The sequence below is a fragment of the Python bivittatus genome, unplaced genomic scaffold, assembly GCF_059951505.1.
Source record: "Python bivittatus isolate LINGU-HERP-01145 unplaced genomic scaffold, Pbiv_v1 ctg000340_np1212, whole genome shotgun sequence".
Taxonomy (NCBI): domain Eukaryota; kingdom Metazoa; phylum Chordata; class Lepidosauria; order Squamata; family Pythonidae; genus Python; species Python bivittatus.
Window position 1 is genome coordinate 20,635,999 of NW_028277056.1, and position 27,225 is coordinate 20,663,223.

General features: G+C 35.9%; 1 protein-coding gene across 1 annotated transcript in view; it reads left to right on the top strand.

Moving 5' to 3' along the window:
* TNFRSF19 (TNF receptor superfamily member 19) overlaps positions 1 to 23,400 on the top strand; it is a 47,202-nt gene extending 23,802 nt beyond the window's left edge. The window contains exons 6-10 of the mRNA XM_025177740.2: positions 15,251 to 15,415; positions 16,194 to 16,319; positions 16,962 to 17,064; positions 18,076 to 18,452; positions 19,629 to 23,400. Of these exons, the coding sequence (XP_025033508.1) occupies positions 15,251 to 15,415; positions 16,194 to 16,319; positions 16,962 to 17,064; positions 18,076 to 18,445 (764 nt within the window). The 3' untranslated portion in view covers positions 18,446 to 18,452; positions 19,629 to 23,400. The remainder of the gene's footprint in view (positions 1 to 15,250; positions 15,416 to 16,193; positions 16,320 to 16,961; positions 17,065 to 18,075; positions 18,453 to 19,628) is intronic.
* Positions 23,401 to 27,225: the final 3,825 nt, after the last annotated feature.

The following is a 27,225-nucleotide window of genomic DNA, read 5'->3' on the forward strand; positions in this document are numbered from 1 at the left end:
TTACATTTCTAGGGTATTTCTACATTTATAAAGATTTCTAAGGATTACAGCTCTAAATATAACATTTATATCAAATATCTCTTGATATGTTCTTGTTGAGTTTTCTTTTAACAAAGAAATGAAATCAGATGAGGTGAGGTGAGGTGAGGTGAGGTGAGGTGAGGTGAGGTGAGGTGAGGTGAGGTGAGGTGAGGTGAGGTAAAATAAGACCTGAACTGGATTGGAATATAAATCTAGGATGAGGAGAGTTTTCTTGTCAATGGCAAGAAAGTTTCAATTGGCAATTGAATATCTAATTCCTAGAAGCCTATTAGAGGAATTCCCAGTTAATGAATGCTATGAATGCCCTCACTGCAGAAAGGACTATTAATTATAACAAAAAATTGTTGAATTCATAAACTCCTTTCAGTATTAATGATATTAGACATAGTAATTTTGGAATGCCTTTAATGTTCATTGTTATACATGGTGGGGCCTTATTGTTTATTTTTGGGGAAATAAGAATTAAAACCATTGATATATTGTGTGGGATTCTTCCTATGGCCATTTTAGAAAAAGATACTGATAAAATATAAATGTAGATATAGATTTAGAATAGAAAAGTAAAAATATACGAATCAGCATAAAGTTTATTTACAGTTTCAAGAGAATAGGTTCTTAGCATGCTCTTAAAAAAACGTACACAATGATCATTGTTAGGACATTTTATTTTTATTTTTTAGTTTATTTGCCTTAAGTTTTACAGAAAACTACAAAAAAAGAAAATAAATACAAAACCAACAACCAACTTAAAGAAAACACCAAAATAATAACAAAAGGGAAACAAATTATATTTATATATCACATATTCATTAAATGTCAAACCAGTTTCTAATTTACATTTTTTAAAAAGATGGTTCTCTAACATTAGAAAATATCATAAAATTTATGCCAAAGAAGAACACATTGTGTCATTTTTTCATTATTAGACAAAAATAATTGTTAGCAATATCCCAGGCCTGATATAACCATAACTCCTCAAAAATGGCCAGATTCCAAAGTCTTGGAACATAATTTAACATAACATTAACAACTTCAACATTACAAAACTTCCCCATAAATCTACTTAAGTACATTAAAATGTTACATAAGATGTCAATAATTCACAAGCTCAAATCATATCAGTCAATAAGTCCTCAAATTTTTTACATCGCCAAAAAAATCTGATGTCCATACTTTCAAATTCATTATTTGGGGTATCCAGTAGATTTGAAATAAATCTTTTAATGCATCAGTTTTAATCTAGAATGCACTGAAGCAAGTTTAATATTTTTTAAGTCCTACATCTATTGATTTTCTATTATTGGATGTTCCAGTTCCTTTATTCATGAGCCATAAATATCCTCTGGACCGGTTCTTTTGTCTGTTTTATGAGATTTCCTTCCCAAGTCTTTCGCCACATGCATACCAATTCTGAGTGTGAAAATACCAATTTCTCCCACCTACCATCATGTTGTAACTTCTAGCTACTTTATTGCCTTGCCTTCTCAAAACTCCCAGCTCATTTTCTCCATTTATGTAATTACTATCACACAACCTTATCACTTATAAGAGTATTCATAAGCGCAATCAAATTGAATATTTTTTTACTGTATTTAGCTAATTTTATTATATTATTGTAAATTGCTTCATTCATGGGAAACAACATAGAAATATACTAAACAAATGAGGAGAAATTATGTTTTTGAAAACCAACTTGACAGAATAATTTGTAACTTAACATTTTCCATAAAGTACATTCCCTACTTATTTTTTCCCAATGATCACCAATTACAAGTTCCTCTATGTACAACAAACCCTCGATTTGATGGATTTCAGACACAATGAACGAAATCCATTTGCCATTTTATATATGTGTAATGACATTTTATATACATGTAAAATTCCATTTACAACTAACAGTCATTCTGATCTGATTGATGCCCCTTCCTATAAATCAAGGGTTTACTGTAGTTTCAGAGAAATAAGGCAGAATCCTTATATTGGTTGTTTTTTCACTGGACAAACCATTTTCAGGCTGGTGTCTTTTACCATGGCCTAAAAGCCAAGGGTGCTTTGATTACTAGAGCTTTTGTGGGTCACAATATAACCATATTACTAGTGGCCTCTGTATTAGAGCCCCACACTTCCTCCACTTTATATCAAAGGAATAAGGACAGAATGTAAAACCTGTTATTTCCTACAACAGCTAGGTTTACAAGTAGTCCTCCATATAACACAGTAGAGAAACTAAATGTGAAATTAAACTGGTAACTAGATAAAATATGGGCATATATTTCTACATTTGGAAGGTGCACACACTTAAAAACAGCCTTTCAAGAATGGAGCAGTTGTTTTACATCAGGATTTAAAGTAATTTTCCAGTTACATTTCATTTCAAGAGTCATTTGTCATCTTTGTAGCAGTCCAGACACACTTGAGAAACTGGTAATGCCTAGATCATAGCTAATGCATCTGCCTGGTCCCTCAGAGCTAGTAGGCAGAAAGAGGTGTTAAGGAAAATTAGAGATGAAATATTTGCATTTGTATAGTAAATCGGTTAAAAACACAACTACTAGTTCTTCTGCTCTTTATAACCGAGAATCTAAAACCATAATACTGGAAGTGTCCTCATATTACTTTTAACTTAGCATATGGCTATTGAGACACATGCCAACTCAGTGTATACTAAGATAATGATTAAAGGAATTGAGCTGCTTCCTTGCTGACCATAATTTGGCCCTTAAACATTTGTTTAGTAAATTCTGTTCCAAGATCTTCTTATGTTCCCTCTATTTCTGGTTTTATTTTTCAAGGAAATTTGGGATGGGAATCGTTACTTCATTTTTACCACAAGTACTGATTACAGTGTATTTATATGTAACAAAACAAGTTTCTAGACTTACTTAATGAACTGTGTCTCAGTATTAATTATACCAGCATTTCTTCTATGAAGTTCCAGTTTACCCATGGTCAGGTTTTAGCTTATTCTCCACACAAAGGTTGTTTATTCTCTGCAGAAAGAATTTGATGTTTTGGCACATTCGACAAGGCGAACTTTTTAAAAGCTGCATTTTTTTAATCTGTTGAGCATAGAAGTACCTTTTACTAACCTTATTGTTAACAGTAGATCCAGGCTCATAAATTGGAGATACCCTCCTATAGTTGATCTTGTTAGCTATCATCATCTTTTTTTTTAATCAATGTCCAATTATAATTTATTTTAATTGCCTTTTTAAAGTACTTCTCAGTGGGGGGGGGTTTTCTCTGACTGGCCTCACCATTCTGAACAGACACCTAATGAGTGCAACTCAGGGTTCATTATATTCATTACTCCATTATATAATCAAATACTTTGCATTTTCAGCATTTGTATATCAACTATAGAAAAGTTGACATAGAGGAAAAATAACGCTCCTTTTAAACAAAAGTTCTAGAGACTAGATAATTATTATTGCTCTTTCTGATTTGAGTTTGCATTTGGTTTTTGCAATGTTCAAAATTTTTGTAAAATTTCTTGGAAAGTAGAAGCTTTCCAAATCCTCTGGCTATATTTGAAAGCTACAGTTCTTTTCTAAGACATAAAAGCTTCAATTCCATTTTCGGACAAGATACTGATAGGAGGTAACCTTGGTTCATGGTATCCTCCTAGGTCATCTAACTGTTGTAGGTCTAGGAGTTTCTTTGATACAGTGACTTTGTTTCTTTCTGGGACAGTCAGAAGTGCAACAGAACTTTTTTGGCCCCTATAGGATATTTTAGCAATTGTGGTCTTTCCTGTCATATTATTTGACGTCTACAGTACATAAAACTATGGAAAGAAGTCAACTGGAGGGTTAGGATAAGGTCCCACTGGTATGGGAGTGTCATGCAGTTCTACTTCTTGCTATCTATTTATGAAATTCTTGACGGAACAGATGCTTCAGGACAGTTTTGGGATGCACAGGGTCAAGCAATCTAAAAATAACAGTACTGTGGTCAGGGGAGTCAGGCAACTGGGAAGAGTTCAACAGAACTGAATGGGTTTGCACTTCATCTGAAAGACCAGGTTTGCTATTTGGAATCTTTATGAACCTGCCACTACCTAACAACCTCTGGTGGAAAAGATAACTTAGACTTTCGTCTATTGTTTGAACTGCTATATGTGTTGTGACTGTATCTAGAAACAGAATACCTTGCCTGGTGTGGCCTGGAAAGTTCAACAAGTGTAAAATGCAGCTGAACGTGTGAACGTAGCATCTACCTGTTCAAATTATATTTTTATATAGTAATTTTATTAAACATTACATTTAGAAAGATAAAAACTAATACAAACTAAGAAAAATAAAAGAAAAAATAGAAAGTGCAGAAAAAAATAGAAAAATAGAAAAGAAAGAAAAAATAAGAATATAGTAAAGAAAAAAATCTATAAAGAAATGACTTCCCCCTTTATCACAAGTATAAACAATTTTAGTAACTTACCACCTTCTCTTAAAATACAGTAAATGATCTTTTCTTTCCATATCTCATCTTTTATCTATAAATAAATCCTTAAAACCTTGTCGTTCAGGCCTGGCCAGCAAAAGTCCATTAAGGGTTACCAGAGATAACAACATATCTGTTTTAACCTTGATCAGATACACCAACTTTATATTCCTTCCTTTTACTTTTAACAATCTTGATCTTTAATTCCTTCATATAATGTCCTAGAACTTGATTTCTTTTCATTTTTTTCTTTGTCCCTTCTCACAAAATTCTTCAAAACTTTAACAAGTCTCTTTTGTAAATACAATATAGGAAAGTTATCCAGGTCACTCTTTTGGTTTGTTATTTGTATATCTCTTTTAATTATTAAGACATCAGCCAGTTTCATTTCTATGTCCAGTGTAGCATCTTTTTCCATATCATTCTTGTAGGCTGTTTAAATCCACTTTCAGATCAGTCTCAATCTTGTCTGGTAAAACTTGTTCCTCTTCCATAATATATTTTAAACACAGTGTATTAATAATGGCAGACACTCTTAAAATTAACTTCTGGGTCCATTGTTCATTCAATATGTCCAGTGTTAAAGTATTCTGCTCCATTCTGTATTAGTAAGTAAGATTTAATTGTACCTAAAAGCCATGGTGTTCAGCTCTTCCTATCTTAGTGCAGAGATACCAGTGTGTTCATAGTAGATAACTGTAAGGAATCAGAAATCTCAAAGTATCTCACACCCCCATTCAACCTGCCCTTTCTCTTTAACAAGGAAGTGCAGCTCCATGATCTTTTGAGAAAGTTAAGCTTTATTCTCTGGAAAGAGGAAAGAAAGTGTTAATTTCAGCCATGAGATTTGAGAATGTCAGTATTTCTCTTAACCAACTTTCTACACAAGTTAATACTAGAACCAGCCTTTCATCTTTTGAGTCAATCCTATAATTAGAATCCTTCTTTGCCAGGGGCTGAATGAATGTTTATTTTACATATAGGATGTCTGCAAGATACTTAACTTAATCATTACTTTTTATTAACAAAGAAGTAGCTGCTTAGTTATCAGATTTAAGTGAACTTGAAATTCCTGAGAGGGAATGGTGTATGGGTAATGATTAACCTATACTGAATGGGTTCTCTTATGTATTTACTAATACAGCTACAGTGGGGCAAAAAAGTATTTAGTCAGCCACCAATTGTGCAAGTTCTCCCACTTAAAAAGATGAGAGAGGCCTGTAATTTTCATCATAGGTATACCTCAACTATGAGAGACAAAATGAGAAAAAAAATCCAGAAAATCACATTGTCTGATTTTTAAAGAATTTATTTTCAAATCATGGTGGAAAATAAGTATTTGGTCACCTACAAACAAGCAAGATGTCTGGCTCTCACAGACCTGTAACTACTTCTTTAAGAGGCTCCTCTGTCCTCCACTTGTTACCTGTAGTAATGGCACCTGTTTGACCTTGTTATCAGTATAAAAGACACCTGTCCACAACCTCAAACAGTCACACTCCAAACTCCACTATGGCCAAGACCAAAGAGCTGTTGAAGGACACCAGAAACAAAATTGTAGACCTGCACCAGGCTGGGAAGACTGAATCTGCAATAGGCAAGCAGCTTGGTGTGAAGAAATCAACTGTGGGAGTAATAATTAGAAAATGGAAGACATACAAGACCACTGATAATCTCCCTCGATCTGGGGCTCCGCGCAAGATCTCACCCTGTGGGGTCAAAATGATCACAAGAATGGTGAGCAAAAATCCCAGAACCACATGGGGGGACCTAGTGAATGACCTGCAGAGAGCTGGGACCAAAGTAACAAAGGCTACCATCAGTAACACACTACGCTGCCAGGGACTCAAATCCTGCAGTGCCAGACATGTCCCCCTGCTTAAGCCAGTACATGTCCGGGCCCGTCTGAAGTTTGCTAGAGAGCATTTGGATGATCCAGAAGAGGATTGGGAGAATGTCATATGGTCAGATGAAACCAAAGTAGAATGTTTTGGTCTAAACTCAACTCGTCGTGTTTGGAGGAGAGAGAATGCTGAGTTGCATCCAAAGAACACCATACCTACTGTGAAGCATGGGGGTGGAAACATCATGTTTTGGGGCTGTTTTTCTGCAAAGGGACCAGGACAACTGATCCGTGTAAAGGAAAGAATGAATGGGGCCATGTATGGTGAGATTTTGAGTGAACACCTCCTTCCATCAGCAAGGGCATTGAAGATGAAATGTGGCTGGGTCTTTCAGCATGACAGTGATCCCAAACACACCGCCCAGGCAACGAAGGAGTGGCTTTGTAAGAAGCATTTCAAGGTCCTGGAGTGGCCTAGCCAGTCTCCAGATCTCAACCCCATGGAAAACCTTTGGAGGGAGTTGAAAGTCCGTGTTGCCCAGCGACAGCCCCAAAACATCACTGCTCTAGAGGAGATCTGCATGGAGGAATGGGCCAAAATACCAGCAACAGTGTGTGAAAACCTTGTGAAGACTTACAGAAAACGTTTGACCTCTGTCATTGCCAACAAAGGATATATAACAAAGTATTGAGATGAACTTTTGATATTGACCAAATACTTATTTTCCACCATGATTTGCAAATAAATTCTTTAAAAATCAGACAATGTGATTTTCTGGATTTTTTCCCCCATTTAGCCTCTCATAGTTGAGGTATACCTATGATGAAAATTACAGGCCTCTCTCATCTTTTTAAGTGGGAGAACTTGCACAATTGGTGGCTGACTAAATACTTTTTTGCCCCACTGTAGCTCTTAAGGACAGTGAAGGCATTTAAAAAACTACACCTGATATTAATTACTAACTAAACTTTTGGCTACAGTGCATTAAACTACTAGATTACAGGAATGTTGTATGTATGTTATAGTGGCCTTATTAGTTTTACTCAAAATTTATTGACAATGAAAATATATTTCAGTATTTCATTTTTGTTTCATTTGAGAAAATTACATGCTTTAAAAAAAAAAAACACTCTGCTCAAGATGCATACAATCTAGTGATTTAGATTGTAGCCAGAAGATTAATTTGTAACTAATAACAAGCATTGCTTATATTCCTTATGTCCTTACCTCAGAAAATTAGATAAAAGATGAAATACTGTTTATCACATTTGCATATAAGTGTACTCTACCTTGATAGGATGGCTGCTGTGTTGGGCATTGATCTGCTGTTCAGTATTCTGCTGTGTTGCCTGTTCACGCAGTTCAAGGTGAAACTTCCAACCCACTTGTTGGAACATAGAGCATCATGTTCTTTCCCCATACATTGATGTACTAGCTCTCTTAGAACAAGCTGGGCAGCATGCAGGGTTCTGGAGATGAACAAACTCCTAGCTATTCAGGGAGAGGAATAGACTAGACTAGAAGGTGTTAGAATATACGAATGTACCATAGTGGGGTAAATTGCCTTTTCGGAAGTAATAAGGAGGCAAGTAAGGAAAAGACTGTGCTGCTGTCTACAGGACAACTCAGAAGGGTTGCCCAAGAATATTTTGCATTTAGCATTTGACGTTTACTGAATGACATGAAACGTCAATTCAAACCTATCTGGTAATCAAAATTTCCATTGTGGGATTACCATACTTGATACCAATGCAAAGTGACCAAAGAACAGGTAAAGTGCCTGCACTACGGTAGCCCCTGCCCTCTGGAACATTTTCCCTTCAGAAATTAGGATGACCTCGACCCTGTCGGCCTTTCGTAAGGCCCTGAAGACCTGGTTATGTGCCTAGGCCTGGGGCCCAAATGTCTTAAGGGCTCTGTTTCCTGGCTATACTGATAATTATGGGATAATTTTTCTCAGCTGCCATATATATTTATTTTGTACTGTATTGTAATTGTTTCAATTGTTTTTATGATTGTTCGCCGCCTAGAGTCACTTGGTTGACAGGGCGGCTATAGAAATTAAAATAAATAAATAAAGGGTATTTATAAGGGTATGGAAATTTATAAGGGAAATTAAAATAAATAAAGGGTATAAATAAATATAAGGGTATGTATTTTCTGCTTGTGATGTTATTATTAAAATATTGTAAGCACACTGATGTACATAAAATATAAATAGGTAAATCTCGAAACATGTAACTGTTCACATTTTCCATGGTACAGTAGTTTACAGTCTTTAAAGATAAGGAAGGAATTATTTCTTTGATGTCAACAATTTTGTAAAGTCCTGCAAAACAGAAAATGCAGAAACGTTTGTTTTTAATACTTTCTTATTACTGTTGTTACCACAGAAAAAAGGCATCCCCTTGTTGATAAATTCCATATGCACACAATCAAGTGGAGACTCATATATAGGAAGGTTTGCAATTAAAACCTATCTGGTAATCAAAATTTCCATTGTGGGATTACCATACTTGATACCAATGCAAAGTGACCAAAGAACAGGTAAAGTGCCTGCACTACGGTAGCCCCTGCCCTCTGGAACATTTTCCCTTCAGAAATTAGGATGACCTCGACCCTGTCGGCCTTTCGTAAGGCCCTGAAGACCTGGTTATGTGCCTAGGCCTGGGGCCCAAATGTCTTAAGGGCTCTGTTTCCTGGCTATACTGATAATTATGGGATAATTTTTCTCAGCTGCCATATATATTTATTTTGTACTGTATTGTAATTGTTTCAATTGTTTTTATGATTGTTCGCCGCCTAGAGTCACTTGGTTGACAGGGCGGCTATAGAAATTAAAATAAATAAATAAAGGGTATTTATAAGGGTATGGAAATTTATAAGGGAAATTAAAATAAATAAAGGGTATAAATAAATATAAGGGTATGTATTTTCTGCTTGTGATGTTATTATTAAAATATTGTAAGCACACTGATGTACATAAAATATAAATAGGTAAATCTCGAAACATGTAACTGTTCACATTTTCCATGGTACAGTAGTTTACAGTCTTTAAAGATAAGGAAGGAATTATTTCTTTGATGTCAACAATTTTGTAAAGTCCTGCAAAACAGAAAATGCAGAAACGTTTGTTTTTAATACTTTCTTATTACTGTTGTTACCACAGAAAAAAGGCATCCCCTTGTTGATAAATTCCATATGCACACAATCAAGTGGAGACTCATATATAGGAAGGTTTGCAATTAAAACCAGTAGATAGTTCAAATATGCTTGAAGCCAATAGCATAATGGCACACGGATTTTTTTAAAGAATTAATGCTGCATGAGTTATCAAGTTGTTTATATTTTTAAGGATTCAGAAACAAACAATAAATTTTGTTTTTTAATTAAAATTATATAGCGCATAATCAACCCTTTTCTCATTAAAAACTTTTACATGTACTTTATAAATAAAGGTGTTTTAAGTGAATAATCATTCATGTTGAAAATGTGATTTGATATACTTTATGACTGGATCTGTTCCATAAATATTTTTATATGAAGTTAGTATCTATAATAGAAAGTTTATAGTTACATATGAATGCACGAGTGGATGCATGAATGAGAAAAAAAGGTTGTTGCTTCTTTCTTCTAAACCAGTTTCTGAATATTTAGTATAAATTTGCAGAGTATTAACATAATAATTGCTCAGATTTTTTAAACTAAAGAATATGCATATTTGTCTTCATCATATTTCAGAAAAGTTACTGGTTTACAAATGAAAGAATTTTTCTTGTAGGTAATCTAGGAAACAGTTATCTACTCTGGCAAATCTTTGTTAAACAAAGACAAGTATGTATACAAATGAAAACTCTAGTATTGTAAATAAAATTGTTTCATCAATAATACGTTTATCTTACTAGAGCTACAACCAACCTATTTTTTTTCCTTTTGAAATACTGCTGTGACTTTTTAGAAATAGTTTTATTTCTCCATTATTTTTAGTATGTAACACTATTTCCAGTATTTTTTAATATTATATATAATTCACTTACTTATCTATATAAGGAAATGGTTCAAAAACTGCAGTTTTCCTAATTTATCTAAATACTATAGTTTCATATTGCTGAACCTACCACTTTTTTTCATGATCCAGTTTTAATGGCAGAATCTTTAACTTCAGTCAGTACTAGCTTTAGTAAACACTGTGGTCATTCCCTGACATAACAGCTCATAGGAATATATTCTAGATTCTTTCTAACTAAACAAGTCTGATACACAGGATTAGTCCGTCTGTAGATGGCAATAACTTTGTGTTTGTATCTAGAAAATCTTGATGGAAATATAAATATGAACTTTCTTTTCAACTGAAATATACATAGGGCAACATGAATTCCATGCTAAGAGCTCAGCATAATCTAATAATATGTGTAATTTATTTTTGAAAACATGAATGATGCTCTTGATGGAACAATATGTAGTATTATTAATCTGAGCCAAGTCTACAATTGCCTGATTTGCTTTTCCTTCTTGTCCCCTAGATGTAGCTTAGTCATCCCTCTCCTGTTTTCCTGAAAGATAAATCTTTGTTCTCCTCCATGTAAAGTGATAGTAAGTGAATAGAGGAACCCATAATGAAAACCATTTGATGCTCTTTTCTACTAAATATATTTTGGAAACTTAGAGTAACATGTTTTACATGTTAGAGCAGCCTTTGCCAATCTGGCACCCTCCAGATGTATTGGACTTCAGCTGCTATAATGCAATTGGAGTCCAACATATCTAGGTCCCAGTATTGTTTAAGTGTGTGGAGATATTTTGTCAGTGTTTGGTCTTTTAACTTGCCGTTATGTCTTTACATATAATTTTTCAGGAAATTATAGGCTTTTAGTTTTGTCTAGACCAGCTTGTGGTAATAGGTTTAACATGTCTTCAGAAGCTAGTAAGTTGGAACAGTTTCTTTTAATCTTTTATTGTATTAAATTTTTGTGGATTGCCTGCGAAACCAGTGATTTTCATAGAATTCAGTAAATATGGCAATTCATAGTTATTGAATTGACAGTTGTAGGATTATAAGCATTAAATATCTTATGTCATTTGCTGCATTGGATGTATAAGTAGGCGTCGCCTAATGACAACAATAGGGACTGGAAAATTGGTTGTTAAGCAGGGTGGTTGTTAAGCGAATTGGACCTGATTTTACGACCTTTTTTGCAGCAGTTGTTACAATCACCATGGTCATTAAGAGAATCACATGGTTATTAAGCTAATCCAGCTTCCCCCATTGACTTTGCTTGTTGGAAGCCCCCTGGGAAGGTCGCAAAAGGCAATCATGTGACCCTGGGACCCTGCAACCATCATAAGTGTGCACTGGTTGCCAAGTGCCAGAATTTTGATCATGTGACCACAGGGACACTGCAATGGTCATAAGTGCGAGGACCGGTTGTAAGTAACTTTAGCACTGTTGTAACTTTAAGCAGTCACTAAATGAATGGTTGTTAAGCAAGGACTACCTGTACCTATTTGCCCTCTTGGATTAGAGACAGATCGATATTCATATTGTTCACATTCATTCTAGTTTTTTTCTCTGATAAACAGGTTTTGTAGATTTTTGTAATTTAAAAAACATTTGAGTATGGCTAATGATAGCCTTCTGCAGATGTTTATAATTCATCAGGAATGCATATAGTGATAGTGGCAGGCTCTGCTTTGAGTTTTGTTTATTATAATGTATAGAGAGCCACTGTATGCATGTAATACATAAAAAAAAATCATGCATTTAGTGCATAGACCCACTTTGAGGTAGCTGCAATGTTGTGCCCATATAAACATTTAACATAACCTCGTTAATGACTGAACAAGGCTAGTCAGACAAAAGAAATATAGTTCCCAAAATATTTTTAAAAGTCTTAAAATTATTATTACACATTCCTAACTATTTTGTATTTGATATACTGAAAATAGTACCTTCTTTATTTTTAACATCAATGACCTCGTTCTTCAGCATTCAGAATAGACAAAAGATACATAGATACATTTCTTCTTAACCTCTGATTGGGAGTCTATCAGTATTTTCATCATAGAAATTAGGATAGTGCTGTGTTCTAATTTGATTTGATCTGATTTGAAAGAGGTACCTTGGAACATGCAGGACTGCAAATACTGTGACTTCTTAAAAAACTATTAGGGAGTGAAGTTGGGAAAAATAGCAGCCAGGCAGAAATGCTTCTCACCCCATTTCCCTCATACATTCATTCATTAACTCACAACTTTACTCACAAGCATCCAAGCCGGCAACATCCAGAGGCAGCCTCACCCCACCCAGGCTCTTAGCTTACAAAAGCAAATGCTAAGACAGAGTGGGCAGGTGTGTAGGAGGAAAAATGATAAGCAAATGGCATACAGACAGGGAAATGGAGGTGATGTCTGGAGATTGGCAGCTATTACAAGCAGGCAAGAGGACTAATATTCAACTGCCAGGATCACAAGTTATGTTGAGCAGCATATCCTGGTGGGCGTCCTGCCTGGAGCTTGGAACTTTGCCAGGAGCTCAGTAGCAACTAGAAGAACAGCAACACACTGAAGCAGCACCTCATCCTAACTAGAGTAAGAACATTTGGAAGGAGGTGAAGGTTGTATGCCACTTTACAGACTTGGGGACTTTTGCTTGAACCAAGTATTAAAGGACTGGGTATTAAAGACTCAGTTTAAAAACCGATTTCATGGCAACATCACCTTGCAAGTCCTAGAAGGGTGGAGAGCAATAGTCTGTTGTTGGGGAAGGTGTGTGCAATAATAAAGCATTTTGTACAGATTGGCTACTCTGTGGTATGTCCAGTCCTTGGAAAGTAAAGAGCCCTCACAAAGACCCTCACATTTCTCAGTTTCCAGGATCACATAGTTGCAGCAGAAGCTTCCCAGCAGCAGCCATAGGATCTCCCCAAAAGATGCAGCTGCTTTAATGAGTCATAGACAAATGGTGTATTCATACTCCTATATTATCTGGAGCAGTCCTGCAAACCACATCTGAAACCTTACAAATCTCTAGTAGAAATGGAACATAGCTATTAAACTGATTCATCCTGTGATCTGTAACTCCCCTACGTCACTGTAGGAGATTGATAATAAATAGATGAAGGGGGGGGGGAATACTTTTTTTCTGAAAAGAGTCTTTATATCTGTGTTTCAAGGCTTTCTTCCTTGTTAATGTATGGCACAATTATCTGAATTAGTAAAAAAAAATAAACATAAAAACATAAATGCTAAGTTTAAAAACTGATTTCTGGAAAATTGACTTTGGCAGCAAACTCTCTGCTTAGCTCTGCTGAATAGTTGTACAAGACCTTAAAATAGCTGAAATACTTTGTCCCCCATTTTAAACTGGATTAAATTAATCCAAATAGGAATAGGATCCACAATTTAATTGTGGAGAATAAATCAGATAAGTCATCATTTACTGGCTTGAATATTACGGCTATCTGTGTTTTAATCAAGCTACAGTTGTTTTTCTTGGAATGCTATTTCCCAGGCAGACAAGCATAAAACTGATTTCATCCTTAGATGAAAACTCTTTGGGTACCTCACAGTTCTATAACTGTATTGAACAAAGCTGCCTGGCAATTCATCTTATTACAGAGTTGTATAGAAAGTACTGTTAGCATATTTTACAGCATAAATGTGGAATGGAAAACAAATATTTTCATACAGATATGGCCATTTCATAGAATTCCTGCTGAGAAATTTGTTTGTTTTAAGGTGTATTTAAAAAACAAATGTGCTACTTTCTTTATTCCATTTTTAGAAAGCACTCTGCTGACTCAGAGATCCAGCCTCAGAAGATTTTTACCAATTTCCCCTTTCCTCTCATTGTTTCTGATGGTCTCCTAATTTTTTGTTTCGGATATGAGGGAGGTATATTTGGGGAAAATTGTCTCTCTTCTCCCAATAAGAGTAGCTAATTACTGTAGTACCACTCTTTGGAAGTCTGGATTTTATCCATTGTATTTAATATACTTTCAGTTGATGTTTGTTGACTCTGTTTTTTAATAAATTTTCAACTTGGACAGATTGACCAGTGGATAGATTCTGTGACTAGCACCTTCATTTAAATGGTTCCATAGCATAGCATAACATTTATGGAGGAGCTTATTGGTGGCCCTTTGCTGATACTAATATGGATTGCTTTTCTTTGTCCACTTATGAAACAATAATACAAAGCATCTTCATCTGACACTCCATGTAAGAATTAGTTGTAATGAAGATACATTATATAGCTTGCTGGAGAAGTTACAACTTCACTATATCCTGCATTAATCAGGCCCCACCTCAAGTAGAGTATCCAGTTCTGTGCACCACACTTATGAAAGATTAAAAAAAAAAAACAGGAGCAAACAATAACAATGATGATAATCAGAAGACTGGAAACTAACCCATATGAGAAGAGACTGAACAAACTGGGTAAGCTTGCCCTTGAGAAAAGACAACTGAGGGATTGATGACATTCATCAAATATCTGAATAGATGTCACATAGAAGAAGTCCAAGAGCTGTTCTCTGTCATCTTAGAATGTGTGATACGTAATAACAGTCTTAAGTTACAAGACAACAAACTTCATTTGAATGTTAGGGAAAAGTATTTTGCTGTGAGAGCAGTTTGACCATGGAATGTATTACTGAGGAAGGTAAGCTCCCTTTGCTAGATACATTCAAATTGAGATTGAATAACTACAGTTTCCACTAAGAATATTTGTATTTGGTTTCATGCACTTAGTGGGATTTGACTTGATTGGCCATTTCCAATTCTTTGGTTCTGTTTATGCTGTGCAGTGTAGATCCTTAAGGAATTTATCACATGTGCCTAAAGAGCTTTGTGTGATGATAATTTTTGTTCTTCTCTGCATGTAATTTCATATCAATAAAAGGAATGCTTTTATCTATATATAGGCACTACAAAAGTGAATTTGGTGAAAATCCCATCAACTGTTTCCAGTCCACGAGACACTGCTCTCGCTGCTGTGATATGCAGCGCACTGGCAACTGTACTTTCAGCTCTTTTCATCCTATGTGTTATCTATTGCAAAAGACAGTTCATGGAAAAGAAGCCAAACTGTAAGTTTCTCTCCCTGCCCGCCCCCACCCCCGCCCCCACATTATATTTGTTACTAATATTCTTACCCATGTTTTTATGTTGAGTTTTATCACCTAGTAAACTTCTGTGCAAAGAAAAAGAATTATTTGAATTTAACTAACTGTAACTTAACTGTAACCTGGAGTTGATTCACTGTTTTCCAATGTAATTTTCACCAATTACATCAAAGAAGAGAAATATGTTTATGTAAATAAGTTGAATATATATATACCTGCATGTGTCTTGGTTTTACCTGACATATGGTGAACCATTTAGAAGATCATACAAAAATGCAACAAAAAATTAATATCCAAAATTCATGTTATGGTGTGAAAACTGTAAGAGTCAGAGTAAAAGTAGCAGTTAGCCAAAGCTACTTTTCAAGCACAATTACTCAGTTATGCTTAAATTTTTTAATTAGGAAATCATGGAAAAAGAAAACGTATGTTATTCAAAGTTACAGATTACTCTAAACTTTTAACAACAATTCAGGATCTTGTTGGAACATCAGATTTCTTCTGCCAAATATTCTAATTATTTTTCTTAATAATTAGGGTCAAGGATCTAGATCAAACTGAAATAGGCATAAAGCAAGAAGATCTAAAGGAAACAATTTAATTCATATTATGCCAAAACCTTTATAACAGGTGCTCTAAGTTAAATAAAAGTCAAATGTTATCAGATATGATTAGAGGATAATTTAAACATAAATAAGGTGGGTTAACAACATCCAGTGTCAATATCTTCTCTGTTCTGAAGGGTCTGTACAATCACAGGATATTCACTATGATGGATCAGAACTTGCATGTTTTGACAGATCACAACTTAATATGTATGAACATAGAACATGCTGCCAGGGCCAGCGGGACTCATTACAGATGCGTGGTAAGTATGGCCTCCAGGTACTTGCTGGGAGCTGGGTTAGTCTAAGTAGGAGGAACACAGTGAAGCTGAAATTTGAATTAGGCATACAAAAGTAACTATGGATAAATTGCTGTTTAGTATACAAGATGTTAGACTAGCATAAATCCCATTAAACAGTAGGGCTAAAGTAATAGAACTACTAGCATTTAATGACATAAAGCAAATCAAAATTAGAAATATAAATATACTAAATTCATGTATGACTAAAACTTCATGTAAAGGACAGATGTCGTATGAAGAATTTATACTTTGTACAAGAGCAGATATCAGCCCTATGATGTGACATTCTCACACATATGATTGGTTGTGTGGAACACATTCCCATATGATCATCCCTCACCCGCCAAAGTGGATGGATAATGGTTTGTATGACTAGGCATTACGTTCTGCTGGGGCCTAAACAACCCCTTTTGTTTTTCATAGTTTCTTGCATAACTAACAGGCAAGAGCCAGAGGCCAACAGCTGTTCTTCACTATGTGTCAACTGTATACCCTGGGACTTGTGTGAACGAGCTCATGGCTAGTCTCAACAAGTATAAATTATTTGCAGTTCTAGAAAACAATATGCACTTTGTTTCTTATTTAAGGATTTCTTTTTTCAAGGTCCAGTGCATTTGATTCCATCATTGTGCTGTGACGAGACCTGTAGCTTTGAACATAGCTGTCATAGCTGTCCTTTTCACTCTCAGACTACACTTCATGAAAGGTACTTCAGATTTTTAACTTCTGTCTTTTGCCAACTTTTCTACTGAATATTAATGTTAGTGCTTATTACAGGATACACTGGAGTGTATTCTACAGAGTTTTTCAGTCAGGGGAACAGACATCTCTGACAAATTGAATCCCTAATTTGGAAGCGAAAAGGAAATGTGCAAGATGCAAGCAAAAGCCAATTCAAGTAAATTATTCCAGCAGAATAATTGATGACTTTGAGCTGTTGGACAGATGTTTTCTGCCAGTCTCTAAAAAGTTAATTTTTATGACCAAATCATATAACTTTTTCATTCACAAGATAATCTGAATGATTTTGACCAGTTTTCATTGACAGAATTATAACAATGTAGGATAAAGAATTATACATACACCTACCTCAACACATACAAAATCTATTCATTTTCCATTTTGAAAAGCTTGAGGGGATTCCTTGATGCTGTATGCATGCAGGACTAGATGTACTGTTTTTAAAAGGCAACCTTATTGATAATTGAGTTTATATGGATATTTCCAGATTTTGCATGCTCAAAAATATGAGTAGTTTATTCATAGGAATGATGCAGATACATTATCTTAAGGTAGGATTTATCTTGCATCTTTGTATTCTGTTAAAAGATACAAAGGTATAATATGCCTGCTCTTTGTGTCTTTTCTCTCACTATATTCTACTCTGTTTTAGGGTAAGAAACTGTTATTTTTAAAATGTGCATTTCTGTTGTGCTTTTGTTAATACTGAAAAGCATAATTTTGTTGTATTTCCTGCATTTTGATCTTCTTCCCCTTCCCCCACCACCTGCAATAATTATAATGAGAGTGTGATGTAAAATGATATTTTTAAATTATTTATTATATTTTTATACCATCTTTATGCCCCCAAAGGCAGAAATATGACACAAATCATACTTTGCATTTACTGATATGCAATCAGGGCATTAGGATCACAAGTTCTTTATATATTTAATGAATCTTTGTTAAATAACTCTTATTTCTCAACTTTTTACAGGAATTCAAATTCTGTTGGAGAAATGATTCCAGCATTTCTTGGTTCTCTTTCACATTCTACTTGTGGAGATCTTTCAGATGCTTGGCCTCTCATCCAAAAACCAGGATGTTGTGATAGTATTTCTTTCTGTGAATCATATCCTGAACTAGCGGGAGAAGATGAAAAACTTTTCACCCTACAGATTGAAAAAAGCACTGTGGATTCAGATAACAAACAGGATTTAAATGTAGTCACATCTACAAAGTCTCATTCTGGTAGCTTGACAGAATCACCTGAACTTTCCAGTAACGCATATTGTATCACTGCTCCCTTAAATCAGGTTTTGGCTGCTGAACCACTCTCAGCAACAGAGTATGACGGAACAAACTGATAAACAGGCAAGCACAGTTATGTAGTAGATAGTTTAAATGAAACAGTTAAACAATATTGTCTGGAATAATTATTTTCTTGTTCAATTAAATGAACTTCGCAAAGATCCTCTCCTTAATCAATTATAAAGGGAAAAAACCAGAAAAAGTGTGATTTTTAAAACTATTTTTTCTTGGTTTGTATTTTGTATTATTTATTTATTGCATTTATATCTTACCACAAATGACTCTCAGCAATTAACATGATATAGAAAAAGCAGTTTAAAGCATCCATGGTAGAATAAAATCAAAGCAATATAACAATACAATATCAAGTCAAGAATAAAGCAACTCAAAAAATACAACAGAGATGGCCTGAACTAATTGAAATGCTCTCTGGAACAGTTCTATTTTCAGAATCTTTCTGAATGCAGTCAGGGAAAAGGCCAGGCTGATTTTCATGGGGATGGAGCTCCTCCTGGTCCGAGTTCCTCTACTGCCCAAAAGTGGGCCACTAAGAACTGCATCTTATTCCTCCAAAAAATGTGGAGTGGAGCATGCAGGAATGAGTTAGGAATAGGAGGACAAACAGAGAAGAAAAAGAAGGAGAAGAAGACTAAATGACAGTTGTTCATAGTGTTTCTATTGGCTGCAGAAATGTTTGCCTTTCTCTGTGTTTAGAGCTGTTCCAAATTTGTCATTGGGTTTTGGATGAGTCAAATGGGGTTTAGGATTCTTCAGTACCTGAGCCTCTCCTGTTGTAGTTTCCACTTTGGGGGTTTTCTGAGATGGATATTTACCAACTTTGGAGGCTAGCAGGGAGGTGAGAAAAAAGGATCCTATATTTGATTCCTTCCTCCAAGATTCGAGATGGGAACTCAGGAGTTCTTGTCATCTTTCAGTAACTAGTGGGATCAACTGAAAATGGAACTGTAACAGTATAAATGTACAACACCAGTTGTAGATGTACTACATGCTTTCTCAGAGGAGGAGAGATTGAAAAGCCCTTGATTTGAAATATCAAGAAAAGAAAAGAAAATATCAAGAAAAAAAGAAAAGCTTGTTTTTCCTGTCACAATAAAAAGATAAATGGCATACAAAAGCCTTTATGTTATAACCAATAAAATGGATGGCAAAAGTAAGAGAAATATAGGCTCATGAGTTTGGTGCATTCTGTGTAACACCTACTTCCTTATTTTTCTTTAGGAATCTGCATGACATTTCCTGGCAGCCCTTAAATTGAGTGCCTCTTCTCTAATGTTTGTGAATGGAATGCTGCCCGGATCTCAGTGGTACTGTTTCAGAAACAGCTGAAATAAATTGGAAGCATTTGAAAGCTCTCTGGTAGTTGGATTTGCAACAAAGCAGCTGTATGAGAAGATTTCAAGGAGCAGCGTGGTCAAAGACCAGGGGCAGCTAGCTGCATGCAGTCCCTCTCATTTTGGGGCAGCAAGCCTCTGTATCTCATTCATACACAGTTTGATGGACTGATCTCACAGCTAAGGAGATTATGTAACGATAACAAGCAGTAGAATAGTCTTTTGAGTATGTGTACTAACAACAGCAGGTGTGTAACACGAATTTGTGCTTTATTATATTGGCAAAAGGAAGCATTTAATCCGATTTGCAACAAGCTGTGTTGAGTCCCTGTGAATGTGCCAAAAATCCTAACACTGCAGAGAATCCTTTTTTAAGAAAAATGAAAATTTCTGACTTTTCCTATAGTTATTTATTGTGAACTTGGAAACAACAACATCTGCCTGTCACAGTTCAGTATTGCATAAATGTTTATGTGGAAAAAAAACACTGTAGAAATTGGAAAATGGTGTTCAGGGGCTTTTTGCACTGCTATTTATAGGGCAGCTCTCTGAGGTTTATCTTGAACTAAGTTTTGGTGTGTTCAATGCCGCCTACTCTCGAGGTAAAATAACTCAAATTTTCAATGAAATATTTCTCCTATAAATATTTGCAGTTATATGCTGATGTTTGGCAGAATTTCAAAATTCAGAAAAACACATTAAGTGTCATTTATTTCAGTGGGAATGTTTGTTTAGTTATACTGGACATTCGCTATCTCAGTGAAATTTAAAGCGCTAACTCTTTTATACTTTTTTTTAAAAAGAATTTTGAAATAAAACATGAGATTATAAAAGCCTGTGGCCCCTTGGACAGCATCTCAGAACCCTAGGATTCCTTAACCTTCTTTCTTTGAAGAAAGAAGCAGAGGAGAGCCACAGCAGAAGGCATTCAGAATCTGAAACCCAACTCTATCCTCCCCAAGCCTTTTCCGTGTCCCCAAACTGGAAGGAAATATAGATCACCAATGGGGCTGTCCGAAAAATTCCCATTGCTTGCAGAAATAGGTAAATATGTAAATATCAGTAATTGTTTCTGCGCTTTAAAATTGTAGCCAACAGAGCATTAGAATAGTTCTGCCTCTCTGCAATCCTATTCCCTCTTGTGGATAAAAATTGAATCCAGTGGGACTTTTTTCTCAGTAGATATGTATAAGATTGCATTCTTAAAAGCTACAATTTTAAACCTACAAATATGTAATTGAGAGATGCAATCTTATACATATTTATTTGAAAGGTAAGGCCCACTGAAAAGTAGGATGCAAAGTCAGGCATGCAAGGCAGATAGGTATGCAAAGTTCAGGCTACTATGTTAAAATTATTATTGCAAAATTCATGTTTATATAATTTTTGCATGAGGAATCATATGTTTATGTAAACTTTGTAAATAAATAATCCGACATGCATTTCAGTATTCTGTAAAACTTTTGATAAAATACGTGTAGAGAGTTCACCTATGAAAGCTTTTTCATAAATTACTTTTGTCACCTTTGTCCATTAAACAGTACATTTTATGTAGTAATTTACACTTTATATAATTAGATTACCACCAGCCCATATGTTAAAAATGAAGCAAGAACTGGAAAATGTAAATTATGTGTAATATACTGTTTACAAAATGTTTGATTCAACTAAATTGGTCTTGATTATGTTGTCTATGGCAAATAGTGATATATACAGAAAGATTGATTGATTGATTGATTGATTGATTGATTGATTGATTATGAATCGTCAAGTCAGTTTCGAGTCTTGATGGTCACATAATAGCCTTTCCAGGATGATCTGTCCCTAATTTGTCCCTTTAAAACTTTCAATGGTGCAGCCATTGCTGCTGTAATCAAATCCATCCACCTTGCTGATCACCCTTTTCTTCTCTTTCCTTCAATCTTTCCCAACTTTATGGACTTATCAAGGGAGCTAGGTCTTTGCATAATGTTTCCAAAAGATGATAATTTGAGCCTGGTCATTTGTGCTTCAAATGGGAATTCTGGTTGACTTGTTCTGTGATCAGTTTGTTTTCTTGGCTATTGATGTTTTCTCATGAGGCTTCTCTAAAGGCAACATTCAAAAACATCAGTACTCTTTCCATCTTGCTTATTCAAAGTCCAACTTTTGCCTGCATGATTCTGATCTTTGTAGGTCACAGCATCTGTATATTTTTTCTAAGGCCTTCATTGCCGCCCTACCAAGTGCTAGTCCACAGCATATTTCTTTATTGCTTTACAGGTGATAGGTGATCCCATACTGCAGAAGCTATTCTCCATTCCAATATCTTCATTGTCAATTCTAAGGCTGGTTGCTGTACCATTTATTAGTTTGGTCTTATTTATATTTATAATTAATCTTTGTCTCATTTTTTCACTGTGCTCCTTGACTTTCATTATGAAAGCTGGCAGATTGTTTGCATTTTCAGCTATCTGAGTAGTGTAATCATAGAAGAAGTTATTGATGTTTCTTCCTCCAAATTTTAAAACCATGATCATCTTCTTCCAATCCAGCCTCCTTCTTTATATAAGTTGAATAAATAAGGAGAAAATATACACATGGAGCCAACCTGGAGCCAGTCTATTTTGCCATGTGCCTTCCAGACTGTGCCTTCCTGTCCTAGGTATAGATTTCACATGAGGGCAATGAGATGTTCTTGAATTCCTATTTTCCTAAGGACTTTCCACAGCATGACATGGTCAATGCAATTGAAGGCATTGGTATAATTAGTGACGTACTTGCTAATTTCTTTCTGGTATTCTTTGGCTTTATCAGTTATCAATCATAATGTCTCTTCCTTTTCAGCCTTTTCTAAAACCAGCTTGAGCATCTGGCCTTTCCCTTTCCATTTAGGACTCTAATTTGTGTTGGATGATTCTAACCATTATTTAGTACTGTCTTTGCTATATTCTTCCTGACTATGAAAGCAACATTGTTCCTTCTTTGTTTCTCATTTCCTGAGTAGTAAACAGGATAATCTTTTGACTGAAAGTGTCCAATTCCAGTCCATTTCAATTCACCGATCCCTAAGATGTCAATGTGTAGTCGATTAATTTCATCTTTCACTGCACTGAGCTTTCCCATGTTTGTGCTGCTTACATTCCACATGCCCACAGCAATTCTGTCTTTGTGGCTTGGATTTTCTTTTCCTACATGGCAACTAGACATCCTGCAGGTTTTAATCTAGCCACATCATAAACAGCATTAGTACTTCAAAAAAATCCCCAGGTTTTCCTCAGTAGCTTATTCAGTGTATCTGACCTGAGAAGCCCATCATGCGGCACTATATTGCCAATCGCTTTATCTGGTCTATCCGTGTGATTTTCTTAGTAAAATACAAGAATACAGCTTACCATTGCTTTTTCCCACACGCTATGAAATGATATCTTTTCCATTATCATTAAAGTGATCGTTCACCATCACTATATCCTTGCTACCCAATATAGATGCCTACTTACTTTAGCTGGGCAACTGGGATTATCTTCATGCCTTGGGTGGCTCAGCTGGGATCCAGTATATACTTCTGGCACACACTCTCAGTGTTCTTTGCTCATCCCTCTCAGGAATGCCCTCCACAATAAGGAAGCAGAGCAGGATTGAGAAGCAGAGGGCGGGGGGGGGGGGGATCAAAGACATATACTGAAATTATAGACTAAGTTCCTTCAAACAGAATAGTTTTTTTTAATATTGTATATGTAGAAATGCAAAAGACAGTGCAAGTTGCAGCCTTGTGTATACATTTATATATTTTTCTATTTGTTAATAAATAGTCATTCAAATATGTGTGTCTCAGAACATCGTTTTTACATGAATATGGGATGCCTCAGGCTATTATTTTAAATTAGTATATTCTTTTTAGAAGATCCACATATCAGATGCTGTTACTTTCTGCTGCTGCTTAAATTAATATACCTATGATTATAAATGAAACATGGATGAATATTCACTTTGGATGAATATCTGAGCAACTCCTGTTTCTATGAGCCTTAGAGCACTTCTAATCAAGGCATAAAATTGCAATCATGAACAGTAGCATAATTTTTAGACTAGCTTAGAAGCTGCTTGTGAAGATAACGTGAGAAGTAATTGTGCCTCCAGTGGTTTGGCAATTAGGTTGAACAAGACAAAAAGAGAGATGGGAATAAGCAGAGAACCATGTGTGCTCAGCCATATGGGTCAAAAAGGACATCCCCTAAATAGTTGCTGAGTGCTAGAGGAATTCTGCAAGGGAGGTAAAAGGGAGTCCCAAACATTTTACCATCTTACTGGAGAGTTGGTACTCAGCTAACATGGGAAACTGAGAAAGGAACAAGAACAAATAAAAGCCTTTATACTGGTAGTACTTTAAGAAACAAGTGAAAATAGAAGTCTGCAGTTGTGATATTGCCCAAAAACTATAGAGCACATGTGTGCAGCAAGTGCAAGTTCTAGTAGTACTGTGAAAACAAATATAAGAACAATGAGAAGCCAGAAAGGGTGAAGCTTTATTAAGCCAAACAAAAGTGCTACAACAGGTTCTGACAGAATTAACAACTCTCGGTACGAAAGGACCACGAGAAAAAAGAAACATTATTTCTTAGAATGATATTCTGTACCAATGAAACACAGAAACAGGTTTAAAGTCTCCACAGAACAAATGAGCTCTGGTCCTTTTGAGAAAAGGGGGTGAGAAAATGAATGCTGAACAATACAGCAGATACTTGAAGAGGAAAGGAAAGTAGCAAGAAGATAGAATAGTAATAGTACTTGGTGACTCAATATTACAAGGAATTGAAACAAGACGGTGCCAACTGGATCCATGCCTCAAGAATATGGATATCAAATCTACTGACAGTCATCTCTTTTTGCTAATCCATGGAGACAAACGATACTTCCAAGAACAGTTACAACCATACCTTCATAGACTTATACAGAAAGGTAGCTTGAAACCTAGAGAGTTCTGTGGTATTCTCATCTATACTTATAATTTATTGAAAGGGACAAGGAAAAAAAGACCAGTACATCTGAACAAACAGCTCCAGAAATAGGTGGATGGGAAATACTTGGTTTTAGGACCATGGCCTCAGTTATATAGATTTGAATTACCAGTACCAAGATGGTTTATATCTCACAAGGATGGGGGTGGGGGGAGTATTAGTAATTCCTGGAGTTCCTCTCAACAGCTTTAATACAATGAACCATGGTTTTCTTTTGTACCATCTGGCAGAATTGAGCCTTGAGGACACTGTTTGCACTGGATCTGGTCTTGCTCTCTCCAACAGTTGGTGCTGCAGGGTTACTACTGATACTTAAGGTATTGACTTATGGTGGCCCACATTTTTTTTCTATGTTGTCCCTCATGTTGTTCAATTTCTATGTAAACTTAGGGAATGTCATTCAGAGCTCTGGAGTAGGATGCCATCAGACTACTCATGAGCACGAGAACCATATAATACCTGCTCTGATGGCCAGTTGTTTTCTGAGTACAGTGTAAGGTTCTGGCACTTACTAGGGATGAGTTGTGCTTTGGATTCAAACCTGAAAACGTCAACCACCTCCTTAACTCAAACACGTTTTTCTGAAATTGTGTGACTACTGTGCAAGCCCAGAAATGGCGGAACTGCTTTAAGGAGGACCAACGTGTGTGTGTACCCTTTCCTGCACAAAAACACCTTTTCAGCTTTAAGATCTAAGGCGCTGCTCATCCCTAAGTCTAATCTTTACAGAGTTTCCATGGCTTTGCGCCTGATTTTTCAAGGACAACCTCTCCTGCTTACTCATTAAGATCTGTAGAAGACATCCTTTGGAAGATGCCTGTCTGTTCATTAGACATGGGGAGATGGCTTTCCCTTGCACTGCTCATAGTATTGTTGGAAGAAAAAGTTATCTTACCAAGTCCGTTTCTGAGCCGGGAGTAAAGACACTGACGAATTGCATGAAGTTAGGAGATTTATTCTTCACCCAAGTGCAGAAGCAATGACAGCAAGCAGTTAGGTGGGCGGCCGCACTGGGCCCCCTCCCCACAGTACATTATATACCTTCCGTTACAGTCAGACCTACATTAGGATGTCATGACCCTCTGATCCAATCAAAGCCAGTTACCTCGATCCATACTCCTCCCTTTACCCAGGACCCCTTTCTCTGGTCCTGATTAAGATTCTCCCTTCTTGTATGTAAACTAATTTCTATCACCTTGATTGTTTACAGGCATATGTAAAGTATCCTTTATCACTCTGCTTGTTCACTGAGTGCTGTCCTGATCTACATCCCTAAGAAACAAGGTCAGGACCGCTTATCTCTCTTTGTGAAGGGTCATCTGAACAGGAAAGAACTATCAAGTCAAGATAGTTTATCTGCTCACATGAAGTGTCTTCTTTCCAGTCAGGAAGAAACAAACCATGAGAGCAATTATCATATCCTTGAGATATTGAGAAGTGTTGAAGGTTACACCCTTAAGAATGCAACCTATTGATAATTTTAATAAGGTCAGTTACTATGAGGTCAACCATACATACAGGAAAGGGAATATTGGCATATTGCTGGGCCTGCTTTTACTTCATGTTACACAAGCAGGTAAAGGCAAGTGTTTAAAACATATATAAAATGCCTATATGTCCCAACCTTCTAACAGTATGGAATGTGCTTGCTTAAGAGTCGTGTTTGGCTCCCATTTCCTCTGCCTTTAGAAGAGCAACCAAAACATGTCTCTTTCAGGGGCCCTCAAAAGGCAATGCTTTTCTTTCTTTTAATTTGCCAGTTTTTATCTTCTCTTTGTACTTCTTTTTACATTTATTTTGTTTCCATGTTTATGTTTTGTAAGTGCTTCTTCCAAACACAGAAGTATCATACACGTCTCCTAAACATACTATTGCTTAATGAATTGGTTTAGAACCTAACATCTGATGCAGCGTCTTTCCTGACATGCTTTAAGATCACCGAGAGTGGCAATTCTCCATGTATATCTGGGATGGTTTATGTCAAAGAAATAGACTGCTCAGTTATGGCATCCTACCTAATGAGATGCTGACATAATATTCTTTTGAGACCCATGTCAGCCCAGGGTGAAAAGAATATTGTATGGTGTATTATTTTCCTGTAACAGAATGTACATGAAGAAATGTTTGTAAGAAAATCAGGTATTATGATGAGCTTTCCCTGAAGGAGTGTTATTTATTGTAAGGAAAGCTTATTTACTAAAGAATTGTGAATGGGCCATTCAAGAAAATAACTGTTGTTCGAAAAATCTCTCTTTGGCATGTAGACCCTTGATGATCTGCATTTTGATTATCCTCTCCAAAAGCTGCTTGAGTGCAAGTGGGAGTTCATGCTTGAAGCATGTGAGAGCAAGAATGGAACATTTGCTGGCAACTCCTTAAAGCAGCTGGGATCATGCAGCAACAGCAGAGGGCAGTCCTGGGATCCCAGGAGCAGATGCAGCTGCTTTAAAGGGCTGCCAGCAAATGTTCCATTTTTGCTCTCACGTG